This window comes from Aythya ferina (assembly GCF_964211825.1).
Source record: "Aythya ferina genome assembly, chromosome: 17".
Taxonomy (NCBI): domain Eukaryota; kingdom Metazoa; phylum Chordata; class Aves; order Anseriformes; family Anatidae; genus Aythya; species Aythya ferina.
In genome coordinates this window covers 3,290,431-3,312,819 of record NC_140316.1, presented here as the reverse complement: position 1 = coordinate 3,312,819, position 22,389 = coordinate 3,290,431, and the positions used below count along the sequence as shown (strand labels likewise).

The 22,389-nt window shown below is 36.4% G+C and overlaps 1 protein-coding gene across 12 annotated transcripts in view; it reads right to left on the bottom strand.

The window, feature by feature from the left end:
- LOC311420646 (E1A-binding protein p400-like) overlaps positions 1-22,389 on the bottom strand; it is a 48,272-nt gene that overhangs the window by 8,684 nt on the left and 17,199 nt on the right. For 5 of the 12 annotated variants that reach the window (XM_084491725.1, XM_084491729.1, XM_084491731.1 and 2 more), the window contains 33 exons: positions 21,719-21,912; positions 21,346-21,523; positions 20,629-20,765; positions 20,076-20,245; positions 19,425-19,599; positions 18,890-19,026; positions 18,050-18,236; positions 16,898-17,064; positions 16,089-16,243; positions 15,328-15,564; positions 14,105-14,269; positions 13,096-13,263; positions 11,032-11,123; positions 10,212-10,510; positions 9,637-9,839; positions 9,365-9,534; positions 8,961-9,157; positions 8,441-8,552; positions 7,632-7,775; positions 7,164-7,322; positions 6,814-6,897; positions 6,111-6,242; positions 5,942-5,986; positions 5,682-5,835; positions 5,017-5,258; positions 4,341-4,514; positions 4,050-4,097; positions 2,895-3,031; positions 2,304-2,360; positions 2,107-2,185; positions 1,353-1,553; positions 330-375; positions 113-222 (listed from right to left, as the gene is read on the bottom strand). In XM_084491725.1, coding sequence (XP_084347851.1) covers positions 113-222; positions 330-375; positions 1,353-1,553; positions 2,107-2,185; positions 2,304-2,360; positions 2,895-3,031; positions 4,050-4,097; positions 4,341-4,514; positions 5,017-5,258; positions 5,682-5,835; positions 5,942-5,986; positions 6,111-6,242; positions 6,814-6,897; positions 7,164-7,322; positions 7,632-7,775; positions 8,441-8,552; positions 8,961-9,157; positions 9,365-9,534; positions 9,637-9,839; positions 10,212-10,510; positions 11,032-11,123; positions 13,096-13,263; positions 14,105-14,269; positions 15,328-15,564; positions 16,089-16,243; positions 16,898-17,064; positions 18,050-18,236; positions 18,890-19,026; positions 19,425-19,599; positions 20,076-20,245; positions 20,629-20,765; positions 21,346-21,523; positions 21,719-21,912 — 4,955 coding nt within the window. Of the gene's footprint in view, positions 1-112; positions 223-329; positions 376-1,352; positions 1,583-2,106; positions 2,186-2,303; positions 2,361-2,894; positions 3,032-4,049; positions 4,098-4,340; positions 4,515-5,016; positions 5,259-5,681; positions 5,836-5,941; positions 5,987-6,110; positions 6,243-6,813; positions 6,898-7,163; positions 7,323-7,631; positions 7,776-8,440; positions 8,553-8,960; positions 9,158-9,364; positions 9,535-9,636; positions 9,840-10,211; positions 10,511-11,031; positions 11,124-13,095; positions 13,264-14,104; positions 14,270-15,327; positions 15,565-16,088; positions 16,244-16,897; positions 17,065-18,049; positions 18,237-18,889; positions 19,027-19,424; positions 19,600-20,075; positions 20,246-20,628; positions 20,766-21,345; positions 21,524-21,718; positions 21,913-22,389 lie in introns of those variants that run through there. The other 7 variants (XM_084491732.1, XM_084491728.1, XM_084491733.1 and 4 more) reach the window with 6 other exon arrangements.

Here is a 22,389-nt window from a genome sequence, read left to right as displayed (position 1 = left end):
GCAGAAGCATAGCAAAAAACGAGCAGAACACAGAAAGCTAATGCAGGAAGCAGATATGCAACGTGCAAACAAAATCAATCCAGAGCTACAACTGGTGCTGCAATCTACTCACAGTCAATGTTCCGGGTATAACTGGTGAAGCCAGACGTTTATTGATGGGCTGAAAGGTAGCAGCAGGGACTCCAGCAACGGTATTCACTATGACATTTCCACTCACTGTAGCTGAAAGCAAACCAGGATTAAACATGAGATTGTAAGAAAAAAAAAGAACAAAAAAGAAAATCTGAATGTCCTATTATCTCCAATGCCCAATTATAAAGTCTTCTTACCAGTCTGTATACTTGTCCCCGTAACTGCTGTTTTGATTGTGCCTGCCTATTTAGAAGACAATTGAGGTAACAGTTCAGAAAACAATAAAAGAAAATTGAATATAGCTCTTATACTACTATGTTGTTTAACAAAGTGATGTATTCAAGAAATGACAATTCAAGAAAAATATAATAAAATGAACAGATAGTTCTACAACTACTTTCATTTTGCATATCAACAACAATTTCTGTATATATTAGGATTCTGCCACACTAATGAGCAATTGGAGACCAGTCAAATTTCTGGTCACTTTCTTCTTAGAAGAAGGGAGTGATGTGTTACTCTGGCACACCTCAGGTAACCTCTCACACATGAGCATCACTGAGCAGTAGATACACAGCAATACGTGTGGGTCAGAGCACTTTGTCTCTTTCTGTAAAGCTGCAGTACTCTGTTCTTTCAACAACCAAATTATAATCACCACTGAACTGACTCTAATAACAAAAGCCTCAAACTTGTCATCAGAATTACTAATAGACTCTAGATTTAAAGAAGCCATGAAAGCTTTGCACAGATTTGCTTTGTAGGTCCTGTAGAATGTAACATTGTAGAATGTAACATTGCACTTTCCCAGCTGAGGTTAATTTACTCAAAGTCTTGTTTTTTTAAGTTAATTTATCAGAGTAGCTGATACAGCTAGTCTCTTTATTCTCAAAGTTCTTTGCATACACAGTGTAAATTCATTTACTCAAACTTTAATCAAAGTCTAAACTCAAAAAGACAAAAAAAAGTCTTTGCAAAGCATATGGCATTTTTTCACTTCTAAATTCCAACACCTATTACAATAATGCTATGAACAGAGTTTTAATAAGAGAATAGAAAAAGATGGAGAAGATACCAAGCATACTCAGGAAAAAAGAAAAAAAAAGAAATAGCTTTTATTTCCCTATACTGACCTAAAATGCAAGTAAAAACCACAAATATAGTACACAGAAAGGAACTGAAGTTACTACATCAGAGACACCAAGCTCTCCCTTTCTTACCAATACTGCTGTGTTGGCCACAGTAGTTACTGCAGTCTGTACTACTGCCTGTGGCTGCTGAACTACCTGTGCCTGAGCCTGCGGCTGAGGTTGGGCTTGTGCTTGCTGTACAGCTGGTTGCTGAGCTTGCTGCTGGCCAGCTTGCTGCTGCTGAGGTTGCGGACCTGTCTGTTGCTGTGCCCTCTGCTGTTCAACCAAAGCCTAGGAAATCAGAGTGTGAGCTTCATAGTCTTCAAAACAGTGCATAGATTAATCAGGATGTATTTAAACTGAAAAAGCCCCGAAGTTTAATTCTAATCAAGTGTGCATCATACAGATATGATTTCATTGTAGCTCTCTAACTATAAGTTACATGATCTAACTAGTTTCAAACTACAAGCTATAATCATGGTGATATAGCTTGTACTGTAACACAAGCAGTTTACCATCAATGAGCAAGGATGAGTATCTCCTGAATAATTTTAAAAAGTAGGCTACAGAATGCCCAAGAATAAAGAGATTTTTACATGTTTTATAAGATTTGTACAAGTTTTTTTTTTCACGTGTGTTTCAAAACGATTGTAAACAATTATCAATATCACATACAGGCCCAAGGAAAGGTCCCACTTTGGGCCTTGTGTATATTAAAAAGTTACAGCTACCCAGAAAAATGACTGTACCAGCAAACTTCGCCCAGGAGTTAGCCCTTCTCATACTTCCTCTGTTGTCTAGTTTAATTACTGCAGTCTACATATAACCAAGACGGAGACTGTACCTTTTTCTCTTTTGCAATACGCTCTGCTCGGAGGGATGCAACTTGAATTGGAGGAAGTGGCTTATCATAGTTAATTCCACTAGAAACAATGGTAAGACAAAGTACACAACAGTTAAAAAATAAATAACTGAATAAATAAATAGTTAAAAAGTACTTTTTACACAATCAATAACTCCTTCAAGATATAAAGTGCCCACCTTTCTGCAAGAACAGATGCATGCTTTGGATTCTTCTGGAAAGGATTCATGCCAAGTCTAAAATTGAGCAAAATTGTATTATTGGAGATAGAAGAAATTTAAAACCAGCATTTAATTTCACATGTTTTAGTAGATGACACTGCAGTTGTGGTGAAGTTTTCATGATATACCTATTAGTACTGGAGCCTAAATAAAGACAGACATTTAAAGAGAGATTCAGAGTAAATAATAAATGAATACAGAAAAAAATACTGCAGCAATCTACATAAAAAACAAAGTGCTACTTATCAACACAGACATTAAAACATTTGCAATTCAGGCAAACAGAAAGTCTGGTTTATAAAGTAGATTAAAAAAACAACCAAGCTCTTAATCACATATAAAAACAAATTCACACAGTGAGTAAAATCTAACCCAAACACACAAAATATGAAGATGTTCCAATAACACAAGGAAAGAAGTCAAGAACAGAGAAGCAAAACAGCAGTTTGAAACAGATTGTGAAATAATGCTCAGCTGGGAGAGCAATTCAGAACAGTCTCCAGGAAGTCTGTGGTGATGGGGAGATCGGATGATCCCAGTTAAACTTACAGAGGTTTGATAGGTGGACTTCTTTTCCCTGCAATCATTTTCATCATCTCAAAATGGTTAGTATAAAGCTGTGTGTGGGTGGCACCTTCATCTTGAGCATAGATCTGATTGGTACGAAGTGGGCGACTGTTTTTAGTCTAAAAAATGAAAATAAACCAACTTTTAATTGTGAACACACCCCACACTGCATTTTGTCTATGTATAAACACATGGTGCGCTTGTAGATTATTTAAAAACGATCTCCAACATATCCTACCACAGACTGGTTTCTGCCTCATGTCATTGATAACTTACTGTTACACAAAACTCTATGGGAAATATATAAAGAAAAAGCAAAATAAGGAGCAGTTCTCACGGTCACACTGGCATCAGCACTTGGGGACATACAAAATGGCAAACTCTAATTTGAAAAAGAATCTTTGCTTTAGTTTAGATCTTGCAAGTTTAATTCAGTACCCAAACCAAGAGCCCATTAGTGTATAGTTATGCATAGCGCACACATAATATAATAAAACCATCACTGCACTGCTCTCCCAACAAAGCTATGTTAACATCCAACACACCATGCCATTCTAATGCTTGGCTCCTCCTAAGTGGAAACTGCCAGTCAGGGACAAACCTGCTTATTAGTCAGAGAATGTGACTACAGTCAGAAGTTCTAGATTCTCTACCCAGTTCTGTCACTGAGTCGCAGTAGGATTTGGAAGAAGTTGCTTATAATCGTGGAATTTATTTTGGTTTCTGCAGTGCATTATCGTCCTCATTTACAAAGAGGTGCTTCAAACATTAAGTTCACTATGCATTTGTAATCCACTTAGACCCTACTATGAAGTATGTCCTTACAGATCTTAAGTACCATCATAATAATCAGGATAAGTTACATGGTGGTTGTTAGATGGAAAAATATCCACTACAGTTTAAGTGAAAACAAACTTCTTGCATGATTTAAAAATTATCTATCAAATCCAAAAGCTGAAGTCTGGTGTCAATCCACTGTATCAACAAAGAAAGGAAAAAATAAATTTGGAATTTTAATTGATGTTTCAGAACTCAAGTAACACTCAACATGGATCTCATATGAATTATCTGCCCACCTCCATTGCTGCTAAATACCACAGTGTCTAGATTTGATTTTGAAAGAATACCAATGCACACCTTATAAATACTTTTTGTCTTCTTTTTAGGATTAGCTTCGTACATTAGCTGTAAAATAAGAAGGAAAGTTAGATGATCTTTTGTGGAAGATTTTGTTCAGGTGCTTTTTCTTTTCAAAGAAATCATATAAAATAAGTGGAAATCCTGATGAGGATAATTTTTTAATCTTTTAAAAGTTATTTATTTACACTGTTGAAACATTTAACTAAAAAAAAAAGTGTTTACGGAGATAAGGAAAAAAAACTCTACAAACTTAATGTAAAAAAGATGCATCACTCTATATAAACTCACCTTTCCTTCTTCCCTTGGAATAATGACATTTTCATATCTGTTTCGGCATTGTTTTGGTGAGCGATAGACTCTGCTGCATGAGTTAACAACATCACTAACAAGGTCCCAATTGGGAGTGTGTGCTGGCGATACAACAGCAAGATTTAAAGGAAGCTCCAGCAGCTGCTTCACTGCCTGCAACAGATAAGGGCACAAAAGCTTCAGGTAACAAATCATTGCAATCTTCCAAACCAATCCTTATTTGCATGGATCCACATGCCATTATTACAATGGGGCAGAGCTTAGAATTCAGTCCATGGGTTCACCTATGTTCAACAGATAATAAATATGCATAAAATGTTTTTATACAGGTTGATGTCTGCATAGGTAGAGCTGCCATTCAAGTGCTGCTCTCTTCTCAAAGGTGAGAAGAACTTTAGCTGCATTATCTAACATCCAATCAGACTAACCTGGGCCACAACAGTAAGCAGTCTCTACAGCAAGAACAGAACTTAATTTATCCTTAGGGAAACACAAGCGATATGCAATCTACTCAGTTAGATCAGCAAAATGCCAAACAAACTGTAAGGAATTACAAATAAACTTGAAGAGAGAAAGTGCTGAAAGAGCCATTTATGACATTAGAAGCTAAAATACAATACATAATATCAGCAGAAAGTGCAGGTAATTGCCTGACCTGCAGAAGTGCCCAGTCTTCACTGATCAACCACTCAGGATTATCCTGTCCAGCTTCAGCAGCAGGTTTGACAAGTGTCGGCAAAGGCTTTGCAAACTGTGTTTGTTGTTTCAGCAAGATATTTTTCTTCTGGTCCTTGCCTTCTCGTCGCATTTTCAACATTCCTGGAGTTGCTCGATCAAAAAGTGAGCGAGGAGGAATAACTGTCTCTCCATGACGTTGCTTTTTCTTCCTACCTGCAGCTAAGACCAAAAAAAAAAATTCTCAGTAAGCAGTTACTACCAGTTTGATTCATGTGCTACGTACAGCTGCAAAATGCTCCTGAACACGCACAGAGTATTCCATACTACCTCTTAAAAGCACAGTGTCAGAAACTATAAAGGTTCTGGCCATACTATGTTTTAAGAACAGTCTAACTCACACAGCAGAATACCTATTTTCTAGAAATTCAGAAGTAAAAATAACCGTATGTCTAAATCAAAAGACACGCTGTCTAAGACAGACTGAATTTTTGGTGATACAGGACCACAGTGAGACAAGAAATTTCATATCCTCAAACCTGCACATTTGATCTTTACTAGACCAGACATGTAGGAAGTATCAAAAATCCTGACGTTTTTAACTTTCAGCAATAAAACTTCCAACAGTTTTGAACAAGCATTTACCAGAAGGATCTGTTTTGTGTCGTTTACGTTCCTTCCTGACATACACTGGAGGCAACTTTGATTCTGGAATAGGGGTGGTATCATACATCAGGCACATAACTGAATCAATATAGATATCATTGTCATCCTGAGGTGGAGTGGGGGGAGTCCAAAGCTGCACAGAAAAAAAAATGTAGTTACTGCACTATTAACTAATCACAGGTCTTTATGTTTCAAAAGATAAAAAGCTTATTAGGCTGCCTGCTACTACGTGTACTTACTGGCATAATTTCAGTTTGTCCATCTGGACCTTCATAGACATACTCCTACAAAGCAAAAAAGAGAATGCAATTCAAATGATCTGACTGAACCCTGAAGGAAAAGGTATTCTCAGAATAACTGAGAAGACTTCACTGTTAACACTTAAGAAATATGATAATCAGGAATTACTTTGTTGTATGCATCCTCTCGAGTGTAGGTGAGAAGTTCTTCTTCATCATCCCAAAGCATATTTTGCTCTTTTTCCTTTAACTCCTTCATATGCTGGACTTCCCATGCTTTCTTTACAGTTTTCAATTCCACCTAGGTAAAAGTTAGAGTCCTTATAAACTTCATGCAGTAACAGACATTAGATCAGAAATTACTGATTTGTGTTTTTACAGACAAATTCCTTAATCTTTGATATTTACAGGCAAAGATACTTTACATACTTTTATGGTCAGTTAAAGGAGAATTTGCAGGTATTGCAGGTATTTATACCCTTGAAATAAAGCAAACTGAGTTAAACATCCAAGACAACCAGAACAAGCTCCTTTACCCAAAATAAGCAGGCTCGCTGAAGCTAATGATATTTTTCCCTGCTATCAATGGAGTACAACAAATATTTGCTGAACTGTGCTGAATAATGTCATTCCCATTTTACAAAGAATAAATGAAAAATTGACACCTGCTTAAACCTAAAGAATGACAAGATAGGAATATCTCTGTAAGGTATTCTTGGGGTTCATAAAGCACAGCAAGAGAAGACAATAGAGGTGCCTACAACATACTTACTCCATGTCACTGGAGCAACTTCCACTACACACTGAAAATATTAACCCTGCTTGTACGCATTATGATGAAAAACATGGAATAGAAATATTTGCTATTTTACCTCATTCAACCGAGGCTCAGTCTCATCAACTGACACATGGAAGAGCTCTAAATAATTCAAAGCATACTTCTCAATTGGAGTCAACTGTGAGAATGTATCAAGGAAAAAAAGTTAGTATTCAGAACAACAAAAGAAATGTAACTGAAGGAGACTGTATCAAAGGTTTCCTGAAAACTAATCTCCCTTTCTGATAGTTTAACATCAGCTTAAAATCAGTAGGTTTCTCATCCATTTAATGAAGTATCAAACTAATTGAAAACAAAGTTGCTTTAAAGCAAGACTGTAAAGGAATTGAAATATATGAACTAAATATGACTTTTTAACTAAATATTCATGGAAGGTCATGGTACCTGATCCACAACAGCAACTAATTCCTGCAACGGTGAGGGCTCTTCGTTGTATTTTGTTTCGCAGAGCTCTGAGATTAAAGGCTCAATGTGCGACTCAGATCTTATTTCTTGTATGTGATCATTTGACTCTTCATCTTCGTGCTCAATACTGTTGAGGGCCTTTAAGAAAGACATTTTTTAAAAATAATGAGGACTTCAAAAACATGGAAAGAAGCTCCTATAAGAAGTTCAATGAAGTCCGACACAAATTTCTGCAATAAATCTCTCCTCGGGCAAGAGAAACAGTCCCCAGAAAGATTACAACTTCACTGCATCCCTTTGGAAGTACTGTTAAGAGGAAAATGTCAAAACAATATAAACCTAACAGAAAACAGCTTAGAAGAATTTACTTCCTCCCCAAAAATAAGAGAAGGCAGTGTAACACTAATGTCGTACAGCTGTATTTTTAATGCCTGGGTTAATAATTACCTCTATGAACGGTCGTGCAACTTTAGGTGAAATGGTTTCTGCTGGAGAAGGCTCCTGAGAAAGTACTACAAACTCTTCTGCTTTCACTCTAAATCCAGAATCCTCCATAGGAGAATGAACCTCAAACAACTCCTGAATCGTTTGCTTGGTAGTTGGAAGAAAAAAAGAGAAGTATATTCAGCTTTCAGAACTATTTTGGTTTTTATATTATTTTAAATTAACTTAGGTTCAAGTAACCTTATAAACTATGCACTGACTAAAGAAAAAATAAACCTTTATCTTTTATTTCTGGAAAATTGTCCATTTTCTCTACTGTAATTTTCTTGTGTGACTACACAGTAGAATAAAGTATTATTGAGCAATTTATAGGAAAGACAGAAATGCACACTTTAACAACCTACATCACAATATCAGGAGTGCCAGCAGAGGACAGACTAGCTTCATCAGTGCTGTCACTGTCTTCTCCACCTTGAGACCAGCCTACATCACTGAATACCCAAACTTTGTATTTCATGTTTTCAAAGTCATTGAAAACTTCAATCTTACAAACTGCAGAAGTTTGTAGCAAAGTGCAAGAAACCAGAATATAAAGTCACAAAGGTGATGACTGTACAAGCAACAGAACAAGAAAATGCCACATTCTCTCAAATACTGACAGCTAAGTTCCAGCAATCCTGAAATCTAATATGCTAACCTATCAATTCCAGCCCAATCACATTCCTTATATGCTGTTATTTAAAATTCCAGCACAGATTTTTTTGAAATTACTAAACACCACAACACTGGTGCATGTTTTGATATTAACTTACCTGTGTTAAAAAGGCCATTGAATAGTCATTTCCCTGAGCAGCTACTTCTCTGATCAAGTCCTTTGTGCCATTTTTCAAAAGCTTCTCTTCTACAGAATTACCACTGACAAGCCTAAAAAAGGAGGAAAAAAAACAGTTTCAGAAACAGAAATTTCCCTTGTAGAAAAATGATGAGCTTTTAATAAACTTTTTTTTTGGTGCTGGTACAGGCCAAGAACAAAACAGATACTACCTTCTCTACTTTAAAGTTTTTCTTTAACAATTAGTATAAAAGATCCACTATTTAAAAATGTGAGGTATGCAAGCATAGAAAAAACACGCATATATGACTCATTAATTACATGTGGTGTTAAGACTATAACTTCCTATGATAAACTGGAGGGGGAGGGGGTAGATATTGAAGTGAGATGATGATTTCAGCACTGTTTCAACTTTATTTCAGATCATTTAGGGCAGTGCTATCTGAAATAATCTTACATTAAAGCATGTTAAGGAAAAGTTGTTGATCTGTAAGTATCACCTGTATATGTGGATATCTTTACATCTCCCAATTCTGTCACACCATTCCTGTGCCTTTGCATCCATTACTGGATTTAGATCATTGTCATAGAACACAACAGTGTCTGCCTCAACAAGATTGACTCCAGTGGAGCGACTGTGAGAAGAAAGGATGGCACAGAAAATGCGCTTGTCTCTGTTGAAACTTTTCATCAGTTCCTACATAAATGGAGTAAAAGCAAGTAGTAAATAAACCACACACCAAAATAAAATGACAAACCAAATTCACTAAGGCCTAATAAAAAAACAGAAACGAGACAAAAAAAAGTCAACATTTCAAAATAAGTGAGAAACTATATAAATTTCCTTCTACTAGCATATAAAAGGCTATGGAGCACATACTGTGGTACCCATGGACACACTTACCTGCCGTTGTTCATAGTTAGCATATTCATCAATCCTCACGAATGTGAGGAAATGGAAATTCAGGAACAATTCCAGTATGTCCAACATCAGAATCATCTGTGACAAAATCAGCACACGGCGCCCTTCAGATTTCAATTTTTGAAGCAAGACAGCAAGAGCTTCTAATTTTCCTAAATTTTAAAATAGAAAACCAATAATGGTTTTTATATAGACACTCCATTGACATGAAACTTGAAATTACCAAGGTATTACCACCCAGTATCCGCCTTTACCTGAGTCATACTGCACCAGCCGGAGGTCAGGGAACTGCAGCAAGTGCGGAGATGTAATCCGATGCAACTGATGCAAGTGTGGAGCTGCCTTCTGCTTAAGACTATGTTTAAGGACTTTCAATCTGTGGCTATATGAAGGGGGAGGATTTGCTACATACAAACACGGGGGAGCAGCAACTGCAGCTGGCAATACGAAGAGAGCCCTGTGAAAAGCATTTTAAGAAGTGAATGCCAGGTTAAGAAACTACACACAAAACGATATGGTAATAATTTTCAGCCTGTAACAGTGTAATTTTACACTATTAGCTACACACTTTTTTGAACTGACTTATTAAGCAGTACAAATCTTAGAAGTGTTAACATTCTCTCTCTCTCTCTCCTTTTTGTTTTATCTGTTTTGATAATAGCTTCTGTTAAGATGTTTGTTACAATTTACATCATTTGCTGCTAAATAAATCAATCTAAACCAAACAAGCTCATGAGCAGAAACAACAACTTTACAGTTTTACTGAAAAGGACTGTTTGAGAAATAACTAAATGTGGGAAAGACCTACAAGGGCTGAGTCGTGCATTACCTGTTAACAACATCCCTTAAAGATTCTTGTTGCTGAACCAAAGTCTGGATCATTTCCTGCAACGGATCACTTGGGCCTCTGGAGGCACTTGAAGAAAGGCAACAGTTCACAAAGCCAGCCCACCTCCAACTATTGTCCTCACAGGAAGACAGCTGAAAGGGCTTTTGTTCACCAATTAAAGAACAAATACCCAACAAGTCTCTGCCATACACTGGAGCCCTTGAACAACGGCGCTCATTGCCAGAAAATATTCTGTCCAAACGTTCCTTTAAAAGTCGGTTCTTTTCTTCATATGTTTCCTTTGACAAGAAAAGTTGAAAAAATGTATTTGCTGTCAGTAACAATTAGTTAGGAATTCTAGTTTCTTTAGAATTAAGTTATCAGGACCTGAGTAATGCGTGTCTTTTAGCATTAACACGCTCATTTCTAACAACTATTCACACCATTCACACCAATCACAAAACATGTAAGTTTCAAGATAAAATTTGAAGATTACATTTAAATCCAATAAATATTAAAGAGTCAGTTCCACCTTAAATTGGTGTCTTGCTTCTATTAGAGTATATTTCATAGTTTTGGAAAAAAAATAAAAAATTATATTTGAGCCATTTCAAGTAATGCATTAATATTGATAAGTTGCAGTTTCTTGTAATTTAATGTTTGATGTTTTCCAATGTTTTATAGGTTGCTTAAGTAACTTTTTAAAAAAATTGTCCAAATTAGAGATCCATGAAATTTGCCCAATTGCCAGTGTTGTAAACTATAGGTTAATATCAACCCTGAAGAGTTGCATTTCTGTAACAAAATAGAAATTAAGTACCTGTGATTGTCCATGTGTAGGTGCTGGTTTTAACACTGCTCCCATATCACCAGATGACAAATTAGTAACTGCAGTTCTACCTGGAATACAAACTGAGGATAAACCTTGTGTTTATATATTTATTCTTCTGAAGTTGCACTTATTAGTCTCAATAAGCAGACATTTCTTAGCTGCAACACATATCATGTTACAGATAATCTTTTAGTCTAAATATTCATTAGGTACTGGAAATTCGTACCTCCTTCACTACATCAGGCATCTGATACATGTTCATTCCAACTATTTTCACAAATATATGAGAACAGAATTTTACTTTGCTTTGCACAAAGACCTGTTGAATTCATAGTTTATTCAGAATGTCAGGTATAGTGCATTTAAACCTTATACTCTATATCAGAAAAAGATAATTCTAATTTACCTTAATTAAACTATACAAGATTTTTCAGAAAACATATTAGATTGGTATATCTACAAATTAAAGAAACTATACATGATGGAATCTCACAGTAGCATTTCTGCAAAGTCAACTGTTTTCAGATGTTTTACCAGGCACCTAACTGAACTGTAAGAACATTACACACAACTAATTGAAACTACAGCAATACCCTTAATGTAGTAGCAGACTACAGACACTACGTAGTGGTTATTTTCTTGATATGATTTATAGGTTTCTATCTCAGGCAGAATGCATTGGTTATCAGCACGGATTATTTGTAATAGAAAAGCAGCACAACCCTCTGCTACTCAGTGTGAGACTGCATTTAATGGTGAGTCAATACACCAATGAAGAACTGAATTCAAGTTAACAAGCAGGCACTAGCTCTTACATTACGAATAAGAGTCTCTGAGGAACCAGCAGAGTTGAAAGCTTTGCCTTTATACATTTTTATTACAGAAAAACATGCCAATAGAGATATCCAACATATTCCGATCACTCAAAACAATTTATTTATCTGGTATCTTATCCAAAATTCAGGAAGTCAAAATAAGTATTTTCCATACGCTTTACACCTTCCTCCAAAGATTAATAGTAATTTTTTCTTTCAATACTTGAAAACAGTATTATTATTGTTGCTTTTAACAGAGCTCTCTCTTTACCATCATGAGAATAGTAAGATGTGTGAGTTTTTGTAGAAACCTTTTATCTTGATTTATCGATTTTGGTTGCGAACTGTGGTCATACTAGGAGCACCTGTAATGTTATCAGAGCTCAAGGATGAAACATTTCAGCCACAGATCTTACAAACCATGACAGAAATTCTTTACCTCCCAACAACTGGGAGGCTGCTAAAGATTCCTCTCCCTTTTTATGATGAGGTTCTTAGTCTTCAGAATGTCAAAATATGAACTTCAAGGGCACATTAATACATCAAAAAGGAGCAGTAAACAGTCTGTTTTAAGTGAATGGTTTATATCCAGAGACAATTACAGCAGATGGCCATTTCCAACGCATGAACTCCTACTACTGCATTTATCACCACTTAACAACCTGCTGTTATGTTGTAAGTGCATCCTAGACCACAATTTCTCTATTGTTTTTTGATCAACATCTTGATTGTGTTTTAAAGCAAGGAATTGATCATATTCACAGCAAGGCACCAAATATCAGAGCAGTATTTACAGAGAGAAATGAAAACAGGAGCTTGAGTAGATAGAGAAGCAAAGAAAATTAGATATCAGAATTTATGTGCAAAACCAGAACTGCTGGACATTCTATGTCAGTATAAAACAGCATCACCTTGATCTTTCTTTGAAAAAGAATCAAAGTATTTCAAACTCATTTCTTCCCTGAAAAACCTGACCTAAGATATAACTGGTAAATAAAATTCTATGTATTTAAATTTGGCTTCAAGCTCTTCCAAGTTTGTACTAAGACTTTACCTAAAACTTCGGTACACATCACTCATAAATCACTAGTCAGAAAGATTTCCCTCATAGTTTACCTGCTTCTGAACTCAACTGAAAAAAAAAATACAATCTGTAAAAATTTGGAGTATTTACGAATATATGATTTTAGCAACTGAGTGTGTAGATAGAGACATTTCTTCAGGTCAGAAAACCTACCTTGCTGTGTGACTGCCGTCGAAGTTGGCACACCTGCTTGATGCTGGTTCCCTAATGCATTCAGAGCATTCTGAACAGTTCCAGCTTGGGAAACAGTCTGCATGACAACTGGACCCTGAGGTCTCAAATACTGCTGTCCTGGTGCTGAAACAATTTGGAGAACGCTTCCTGCAACAGATGGATTTTAAAAAATTAGACTGAATAGAGTGTAAAAGGAGCTCTAGTGTTCTGTAGCAAAAGATACCACTGTTACAAACCACTCGTTACTGTTTCAAACTATGTTAAAATTTTACCCCCAAAAGTCATTATACCCATCAGATTTAAAACTCCGTAATCTCTGCTAGGAGAGACCGAAGTCTTCATAGTTATTCAGGAGTTTCACATAGAGTATCATTACATATCTAGGTATTTTATACAGAATTTGGACAAAATCCAATTAAGTAAAAAACTGTCACTTAGTGTTTCCCGTATTTATTTTGTTAGCCATAAGAATCAAGGTTTCTAAATTCTCCTGAATTTGGCAATGCACACACCACCAGGAGGAGAAATTTGAGAGCCGAAAGTACTCTAAGTAGAGCTTTCAGATCAGTGAAAGCTCTGATCAGTATGGAAAAAATCATAGGCACACCAATCTTGAAGTGTTATTTACACCATTTCCGAACAAATTAAGAATATCCTTAGTTTCGCCTGTTTCTACTCATCAGATAATTTATCTGAAATAATATCTCACCTTACTTCAGCTATATTGCATACACGTGAAAGCAAATTCAGTAATAAAATCTTGAAATACAATATAGAAAAGGAAAGTAACCATGTCTTTTACTTAATACACAATTATTTTCAAAACAGAGCTAGCTCATTATCCATCTCACACAGAAAGCAGGTAGAACAGAACAGTAAAAACCGGCAGGATGAAATCTCATTAATATACGTCAACAAGGAATGTGCTGTCCAGATCAAAAATGGAGCATCCTAAATACCGGGAAACTCACTGTTTTGAAATTAGTACCTTGTAACTGCAAAGGCTGCCCTGCAGTGAGCTGGCGAAGTTGACTATGTGATAAAGTAAACTTGTTTCCTTGGAACTGCAGTGTTACAGGGGTCTCTGGCTGAGCAATTCTGCCTTGTGCTCCTGCTATAGAAGCCAGCTGGGCTATTTTTACTACCTCACCACCTGTTAAGGAGGAAAACAAGCATTAAGAAAAACGAAGTGGGAGGTGGGTTGTTCAACATTCACAGTTCTAAATTTTGGTTAGTAAACTGGTGCTGAAGCGCCTTCCATGCAGAATTATACTTAGTGCATCAAAAGTGTCATATAAAAGTTAAGCAGGTATTGCTTTCTATATTTGTTGGACAAACTGGAAAAAAGCTGATTGTTTAAAAGCTAAGAACATCAACATTTTAGAAGGTATCACTTTCATTAGCAAAAAGGGTAAGAGCTACCTGAAAACTCATGTGACACTTTGTAACAGAACAAGTATAGACATTAAAGTGATTTCCACTGCCTTTTCAAGAGCATAAAGGAAGGTTGAAGGAAGAGACAAAAATATTCACGCATGTAGCTATATAAATACATTTAAAATAATACGAAATTTGCTGATGAAACATGATTTACATTAAGCAATCTGCACTTAGACAAACCAAAAAGCTTTAAAGTGACAAGGACCAAGCTTTTTGTGATTTAAATGCAGAAAGGTTAGAGGCATTTAAGCATTAAGTTTTACGATCTTGAGAAAATACGGGCATGGAAATTTAGCTTTTGTAAAGGCAGTGCATTACCCCAGAGAAAAAATTAATACATCAGTGCTCAGTACTCTACATACATGCTAATAGGCAGTGCACATACAACCTTAAAGCAAAGCCTCATTGCTTTTCTCTGCCTAACAGTTGCGACGCTCCTCTCTGTGAGAGGCCTTTAGCAGATGGATTAGTGTTTAATATGAAAGGAATAATTAGGATAGAGCTAAAACATTTGGTCTGAAGGAAGTCTTGCCAGCAGAAGGAACATGCAGAAATAGGAGATTAAGTTGACACCGCTAATGTATGTCCACAGCAATGCTATTGTTTCTTATCCAATTTTTGATTTTCCTTGGTCATAAGCAACGTACTGAGCAAGGCTAATCAGAAGAGTGAAAAAAAAACAACGATTCTGTACACATTTTAGGGTGCCTAGTAACTTAACCTCGTTGTAGTAAAAAGGTGGGAGAAACCTCGAAAGGGGAGGCCACTTACTAGGCAACCGTGCCTGGGCCTGAGAGGTGAGTACCAGCCTCTGAGGCAGCACACTCTGTTGGATGGTGTGCGGGGGGGGCTGTGGCTGGGCCTGGCCCAGCTGGGAGGCCTGTGCTGTGGTCTGGCCCCGCTGTTTCACAGGATGGGCTGTGCTAGTTGCTGTGGTGAAGGTCGCTGCGGGCTGGTGTCTTGGAGCACTGGTGGAAGCCTGAGTTGTCTGAAACTGTGCTGCTGCGGCTGCAATCGATAAGGTTTGTTTGTGCAAGCTGTTAGAGGTTTTTTAACTCCACTGCTTTAAACAACCTGCATTAAAAAGAAACCTTCCAACAGGATATTAAAACGGCTACAGGAAAGGCTTTTCCTTACAGACTGGGATTTCTAGCTATGCCTATTACTCCATCCTACTTTTACAACATTATTTATTTGGTAAGCATTGTTTAAAGGTTAAATAAATACACAAAAGTACTCTAAATTCCCAAGTTTGACAGAATATTACATGTGATTGGGGTATAAATACCGACTATGACATATTAACTCCATACACTAACAGTTAGGTTACACAAAGCTTAGTTTTGCATTACACTGGCAGATCATACTGTGGAAACTAGTGGGGAAATTTACTGGCAATTAGTCTGTTGGTATTTTTAAGCTATTAGTATTCTAGACCATTAAGCTAGATGGAAAAAGAGTTCTATTATCAGGCTAACTGGTATCAGTGTATTTAGAAGTCTATCTAATCAACAAAGCCCTAACTCTCTTACCTTGATTTGAGGACACCGTAGCTATGGGTGACCTTCCCCGTACTTGTCCCTGTTGAGTTACTGTTGCTGTGGTCACCGTGCGTTGTACCTGAGTGCTTGGAAAAACTACAGTCCTGCCCTCTGGTTTCTGACCATACTGAACCGGTTGAAACAACCTGAAAAGAACATGAAAAGTCAAAGGCTATAGGAAGATCATAATTTGGATTTAAAAAGTAAGCTCTATCAGCAGGGAAAGCATAAACTGATCCCTCAGATACCAATCTCTTGCTTACAGATGGCTGATGCTGGCAAGACTCATCACTGGCAAACTTCAATTACAGAAATCCCATAAAGTCAGCTTGCTAAGTACACGCAAGAAGAAAATCTTCATTGCTACACATCCAGTTGAATGCAGGAAAAAACAGAATTACAGTAAACAAGTCACACAGTCTAGCTTGAAACTGGAATGGCATCCTTGTATCATTTCCAGAGAGATGTCAACCTGCCAGCAGGTCATCGGGCAACTTCTTTTAATCAAAAAAACAGTTCCACATAACTTTGGGATTTTCCAAGAGGAAAATACCAATACATCCACCAATTAAGTAAAAACTTTGGGAAATCAAAAAAAAAAAAAAAAAACCCTTCAAAAGGGTTGTATGACTGTGAAAAACTATTAAAATGGAATCCCTACTTAAAGTTGTAAATAAGAAAGAATAAAAAAAAATACAAAGCAAATTCTGAGAATTTATGTGAATCACGTTACGAGAGATGCAGACAGAACTACGTTTTGCTCCTGTAACTCTAGCTAAAAGGAAGACACTTGAACATACCTGCTTGGTTTGAGCTTCACTGGGTTAGGCCTGGCTGGTGGTGGAGGGGAGCTGTAGATTTCTTCAATTAATTTTCTAGTAACCTTTTGTTTTGGCAACAATTGTGCTTCATAATGAGTCATTTTGTTTTCCATTCCAATGAGATCAAAGAGAGACAAGTCTGATTCCTAGAAGTATTGTAAAGTAAGGTTTATTATTTTATGTGACAGCACAAACAGTTAAGCATTCTCTATGTTCTACACTAAATTACTTTCTACATTTTACTTTTTAATTTGAAATAAATTCTCTAAGTTTAAAAAAGTTAACTATTAATTATTAGCCAAAACTGTCTAGAAACTTTGGAAACATATCTTAAGCTGGTAGTCCTGTTTTATGCATCAGCACCAGAAACAAGAAAATTTAAATCATTAGCTGCCACTATAGAAATCAAGGCAAGCCATCATTTGACAATTCCTCATACACCATAATTTCCAGAGAATCAACTAAAATTCTTAGAATGCGTTTGTTGACTATGGAACTCAAATGCCAAACTATAAAGTATGTGTATAATTTAGGTGCAGAAAAATATGAAGGATGAAATATGATCAGCCGAAAAGATCACCATTACTCATGCTTCTTTCTAGGGAAATTGTTCTATTATCTTGAAGAGGGAGAACACACCTTTGATGATAACACAAATAGTGATACTTCAAATGGACTGACAGAAGCGTACTAATTTACTCATTGAATCAGTGTTTACTTTCATGTGAATAAAGAGTAAGTCCTACTCTCCTTTAGCTACTGAAAGCACAAGAAAAAAAAAAAACAGGATGTTATAAATAAGCACTGTGCTACCCAAAGTGTTGCTGCTGTAGGAAAACTGCAAATGACTATGGCTGTGATGAAAGCAAAGCTAATTTCTCTTCGACCAAGTAGTTCATGAAAAATTGCAAACTACTTGAAAAAAACATGATTGGAAACCACTTGAAAAGCTCAAACTGCTATTATGAAAAAGAGATGCAACAAGTATGAGTTTGGTAGGCATGGATATGGAATAGTGAATTCCTTCAATTTATAACTTCAGGTAGCCTTACGATGTATAAGACAACAATATTAAGTACCAATATTCTATGAGGACACTAACAGAGAAAAATAGTTTACTTTTCTACTCACCTTCCAAATATCCCTTTCTAGGGCACTCAGTACAAGAGATGGAGTTCTATATTCCAGTGTTTCTGATACGTAAGAGGTACTTGAAAGCCGGGGGTTTATCAGATCAGGGTGATTACAGATCCTTTGCAGCTGCATCAGGACATGCAGGACACTGATGAAGTGCCCACTTTTGAGAGCTTCTTGGGTTCTACCAAGTAATTGATACAGAAATCAGTTTAAGCACATGTTTTCAAAGACATAAAAAGATGTTCCTAAATCAGTGTGCAGCGCAATACATTATGCAAAAGTCTATAATGCAAGTTTAGTCTTTACCTAGGTGTTTCCAGAGCGGTTTAAGTAACACTGCAGTGAATATCAATCTGGGAACATGAAGCTTAGGGACCAGTGCTACCTTAAAGTCAGATACAACCTTACCATCTCCCTATCCTCCAACTTTCTTTGTTTTGTTTCTGTTCTTTCCCTCCACTTTTCAATAGCTACTTGGTCTCACAGCACAAGTTAAGAGGAGAAAGGTGGAGGAGGGAGAGGAGGCAGAAACATTTTGGGCTTTAAGAAATAAGAAACCACACATTAGAAAGAAATCTTGAAGCAAAACGGGGCAAAACTGACCAATAATTACAATTTGATTTTTAGGGTTCATATGTAAAAGCACGCGTTTTTCTTTAGGCTCATAGCATCATTTGTCTACCACTTTAGTTTACAATTTGTGTTCTAACCACTGGTCATGCAGGAAAATTTCAGAAAAATATTACAAACACCTCCAACCATGACATTCCAAGCATATCATCGTGCTTAAGCACGAAAAATGACAGCATTTTATTTCCTGTTTTAATTCCTTACCCTGGTTGTAATATGACATCTTCATACATAGCTTTTTGTCGATTAGAAAGACGACACTTTAGTACATGTTCATATTTCTTTGTTAGCTGCTTTTCAACATCTCTCTTTGATCTTCGCAAGATAAATGGCTGAATCATCTGAAACATTAATTGAAGAAAAAAACTTCTCTCACTTCAAAGATGCAATTTTACAACAGCAAGCCAAACCCATTCACACCCAATACATTTTACGTGACAAACCTCGTACGTCATATTCAATCATACTAAACATACACAGCATAAGCATTATTTGTTCATAAATTTCTGCATGGTATCCTTCAAAATCTGAGCCCCACATAATTTTTAAATGATACCTCTATACTTTTTGGGTAGCAGAAAACCCTGCTTATAGCTGGACTTTCTGTCTGAACTGAATAAAGATTAAAAAAGGCCAAAAATCTAGAGGTTAACCACACCTTTTAATTTATTTTTTTTTTCCATCTCTAAGAGCTTCTACACCTACTATAGGATGGCAGATGAAAAAAATGACAACATACTCTGTGTAACCTGATGACCAGTTTATGGCAATAATCTTGGTTCTCTTCATTAGCTGCTTTTACTGGAAAATCTAGATAAGGCCTGGAAATTCCCGGAATCAAGAAGTGTACCATGGTCCACAACTCCATCAATGTGTTATGCAGAGGAGTATCTATCAGAAGTAAACGATGTTGGCTGTGAATAATAAAAGAAAAATTGTAATCAATACAGGATCTAGCTAACATCATTTTGGAGACCAATACTCAAACACTGTACCTTTAGGTTTGGCAGATACACGGAATAAAGAAGGAGTAGTGCTAATAAAATTAAATCTAGGATAAGTTGTTTTTTTAATCTTGAATATAACACTAAACTACCTTCCTCATTGCAGAGTGTCAGAACATACAAGGGAATCTGTTTTAAAGCAGATTATCAGCAAAGAGGAGTTCTTGCGTTACAATGGAAATAACCAGAAGATCCTGAGCATGTCTCTGTATCCTGACTGTTTCAAGTACAGTCACCTCTATAGGCAAATGCTGGTAAATAGTACCGTAATTTGGGCAGACTAGAGTACTCTTACTCTTCTCTTTTGAACAGAAAACTGATGTGGTGTGAAGAAAAAAAACAAAAAAAAACCACTGCCAATATGAAAAAAATGCTCTATGCCATACCAGCGGAGACTGAAAAGTGCTTCCCAGTGTTTCTCAGTCATGTTCTTAATTTGTTGCATCTCATCTACTATTAAATATTTCCATCTCATTTTCATAAATGCTGGGTGGCCTTTGAACAATTGCTTGTAGGAGGTGATACACACATTAAAGCTGTTGGGTTCTGACCATTCCTACAGAAAAGGAAACAAAGGGTGAGACAGAAAAGTTAAGGCAGAACGCTCTGGTATCTTACAACTACCTATGCCATCATTAAGAACAGAAAGATGCTATGACCCAAAGCATTCTAAAAGATAGCCTTGTCTTTAAACGGCAGTCAGTTCAGAAAGCAGGTTAAGTATTGCATGTGTTCCTCAATACCAAGGAAGTTTCTAAGATGCCTTTCAAAATCTAGAACTGTTAGATGTGAATCTCTTCATAAAGCAACTTGTAGTGTTAGAATTTTGTTTATATCCCATCAGGACAGAAGGCATATACAGATTAATGCCAGGTAAGAGAAAAGTCTTGCCATCTAAAACGAAAAACATAACAGTGTAAGATTCATGGAACACGGTACCTGTCTCTTTGCTCTAAGCTCTCTTTGGCTGCCAAAATAGAGAAGAATTTTCAACCCTGGGCACCAGCGTTTCAATTCCAGCTCCCACTTCAATATGTTACAACTCCGTACAACAACAAGGTGAGGGCCCCAGTTACCTACAGTTAAAAATAGAAAGAGGCTCCTATAACTCATGTGACTTACCCTCAACCCTGATTTTTAAAGTATAGAACACTAAATTCATCATTAAAAGCGAGATCCAACATCAAACAGAAGTAATGTAATGATTAATCTATGTATTATTTTGAATAAAAGATACTAATCCCATAACTTTTGCCTTACTTGTAATTCTTAAACCATTCTGACTACAACAACACTGTTAGTAATACCTGAGATGACATACAAGACACATTCTTCCAACTGATTATATTTACTCCTTGAATTTAACCATCTGCAGCTATCTGCTTACTACAATTTGTGAGACTTTTTCATTAAACTAGTAAACTAGGCTTCAGAAGAATTTTGTCACCTAGAAGGTAACAGCAGATTGGTAAAACAGTATACTTGATATGAAAGCACTCCTTTGTCACACTTAACCTAAGAAAGCTTTCTGACATAATCCTACTCTGTACATTAACTAAAGTCTGATACAGTTCAGCAGAAAAATGTGACCTTAGTCACATTCACAAAGACAATGTTGGCCCAGTACCTGCCTAAAATTGAGACAAATTAACTCACCTTCGTTACAAGCCAAGTGTGCAAAAAAGGCGATAATTTGCACTGTTTTTCCAAGCCCGGCTTCATCTGCCAGAATGCCATTGAGATTTTTCCTGTACAACTTTGCTAACCAATCCAGCCCAATTTTTTGATATTCTCTGAGAGGCCCATACAACAGGGACGGAGTATTGTATTTCACCTGTAATGAGAATTCATTGTTACTTTTTTTTTTTTTGAAGTTAAATTGACAGAGCATGTAAAAAAAAAAAAAAATACATTCTATAGTTTGATACACAGAAAATATTTACTATTATTTGTGGCTAAAATCTGCTAAATCACATAAAAGGCATTCTTCATTTAAACACATACAGTAGCAGAAAAGAGGGAATTTTACCGTTGTTGTTATCCTAGAGCTGCCTTTAGGTAACAGCATTTCTGCTGCAGCAGCAACTTCTGATATGTCTCGCATGTGCTTCTTCGGAGGACTTGATCTGTCTATACTTTTGTACTGGTCAATGCTGAGGAGAGAGTCTATGAGGACAACTTCTTTCTGAGGACTTTCCCTATCAGACATATGGTCATCCATTTCTGTGAGACAAAAATGACATTGGCATATAAAATAAACAAAAACTTAAGAATCAGCTACACAAAGGAATTGAGCTGGCTAGCATTCATTAACGGCCTAAAAAGAAACAATTACACGATCTTCGGGGTAGTCAAGCTAAAATTCAAGTAGCTTAAGCTCAGTAAGATGAGCACGTTCTAGATGTTCGCACTAGATATACGAATAAAACCATTTGCTTTTCACAACTTCTTTGGAGGTCCTCTCATATTACCTATTAGCTATCTTCAGATATTTAATTCCATCATCACTTTAGTACAGAAAAGACGGCAACTGTGTAATAATAACTATGAAGAGTTATGAAGTGTGCTGTTCTATTCAGTGTAGAGAAAGAGAAGCTCTTTATCGCTCACTACTGTTTCTGAGAATTTCACATACCATGGCAGGCAAATACTACCCTCTTTTTAATGAACCAAGAAATGAAAGAATAGGAAGAAATTCTC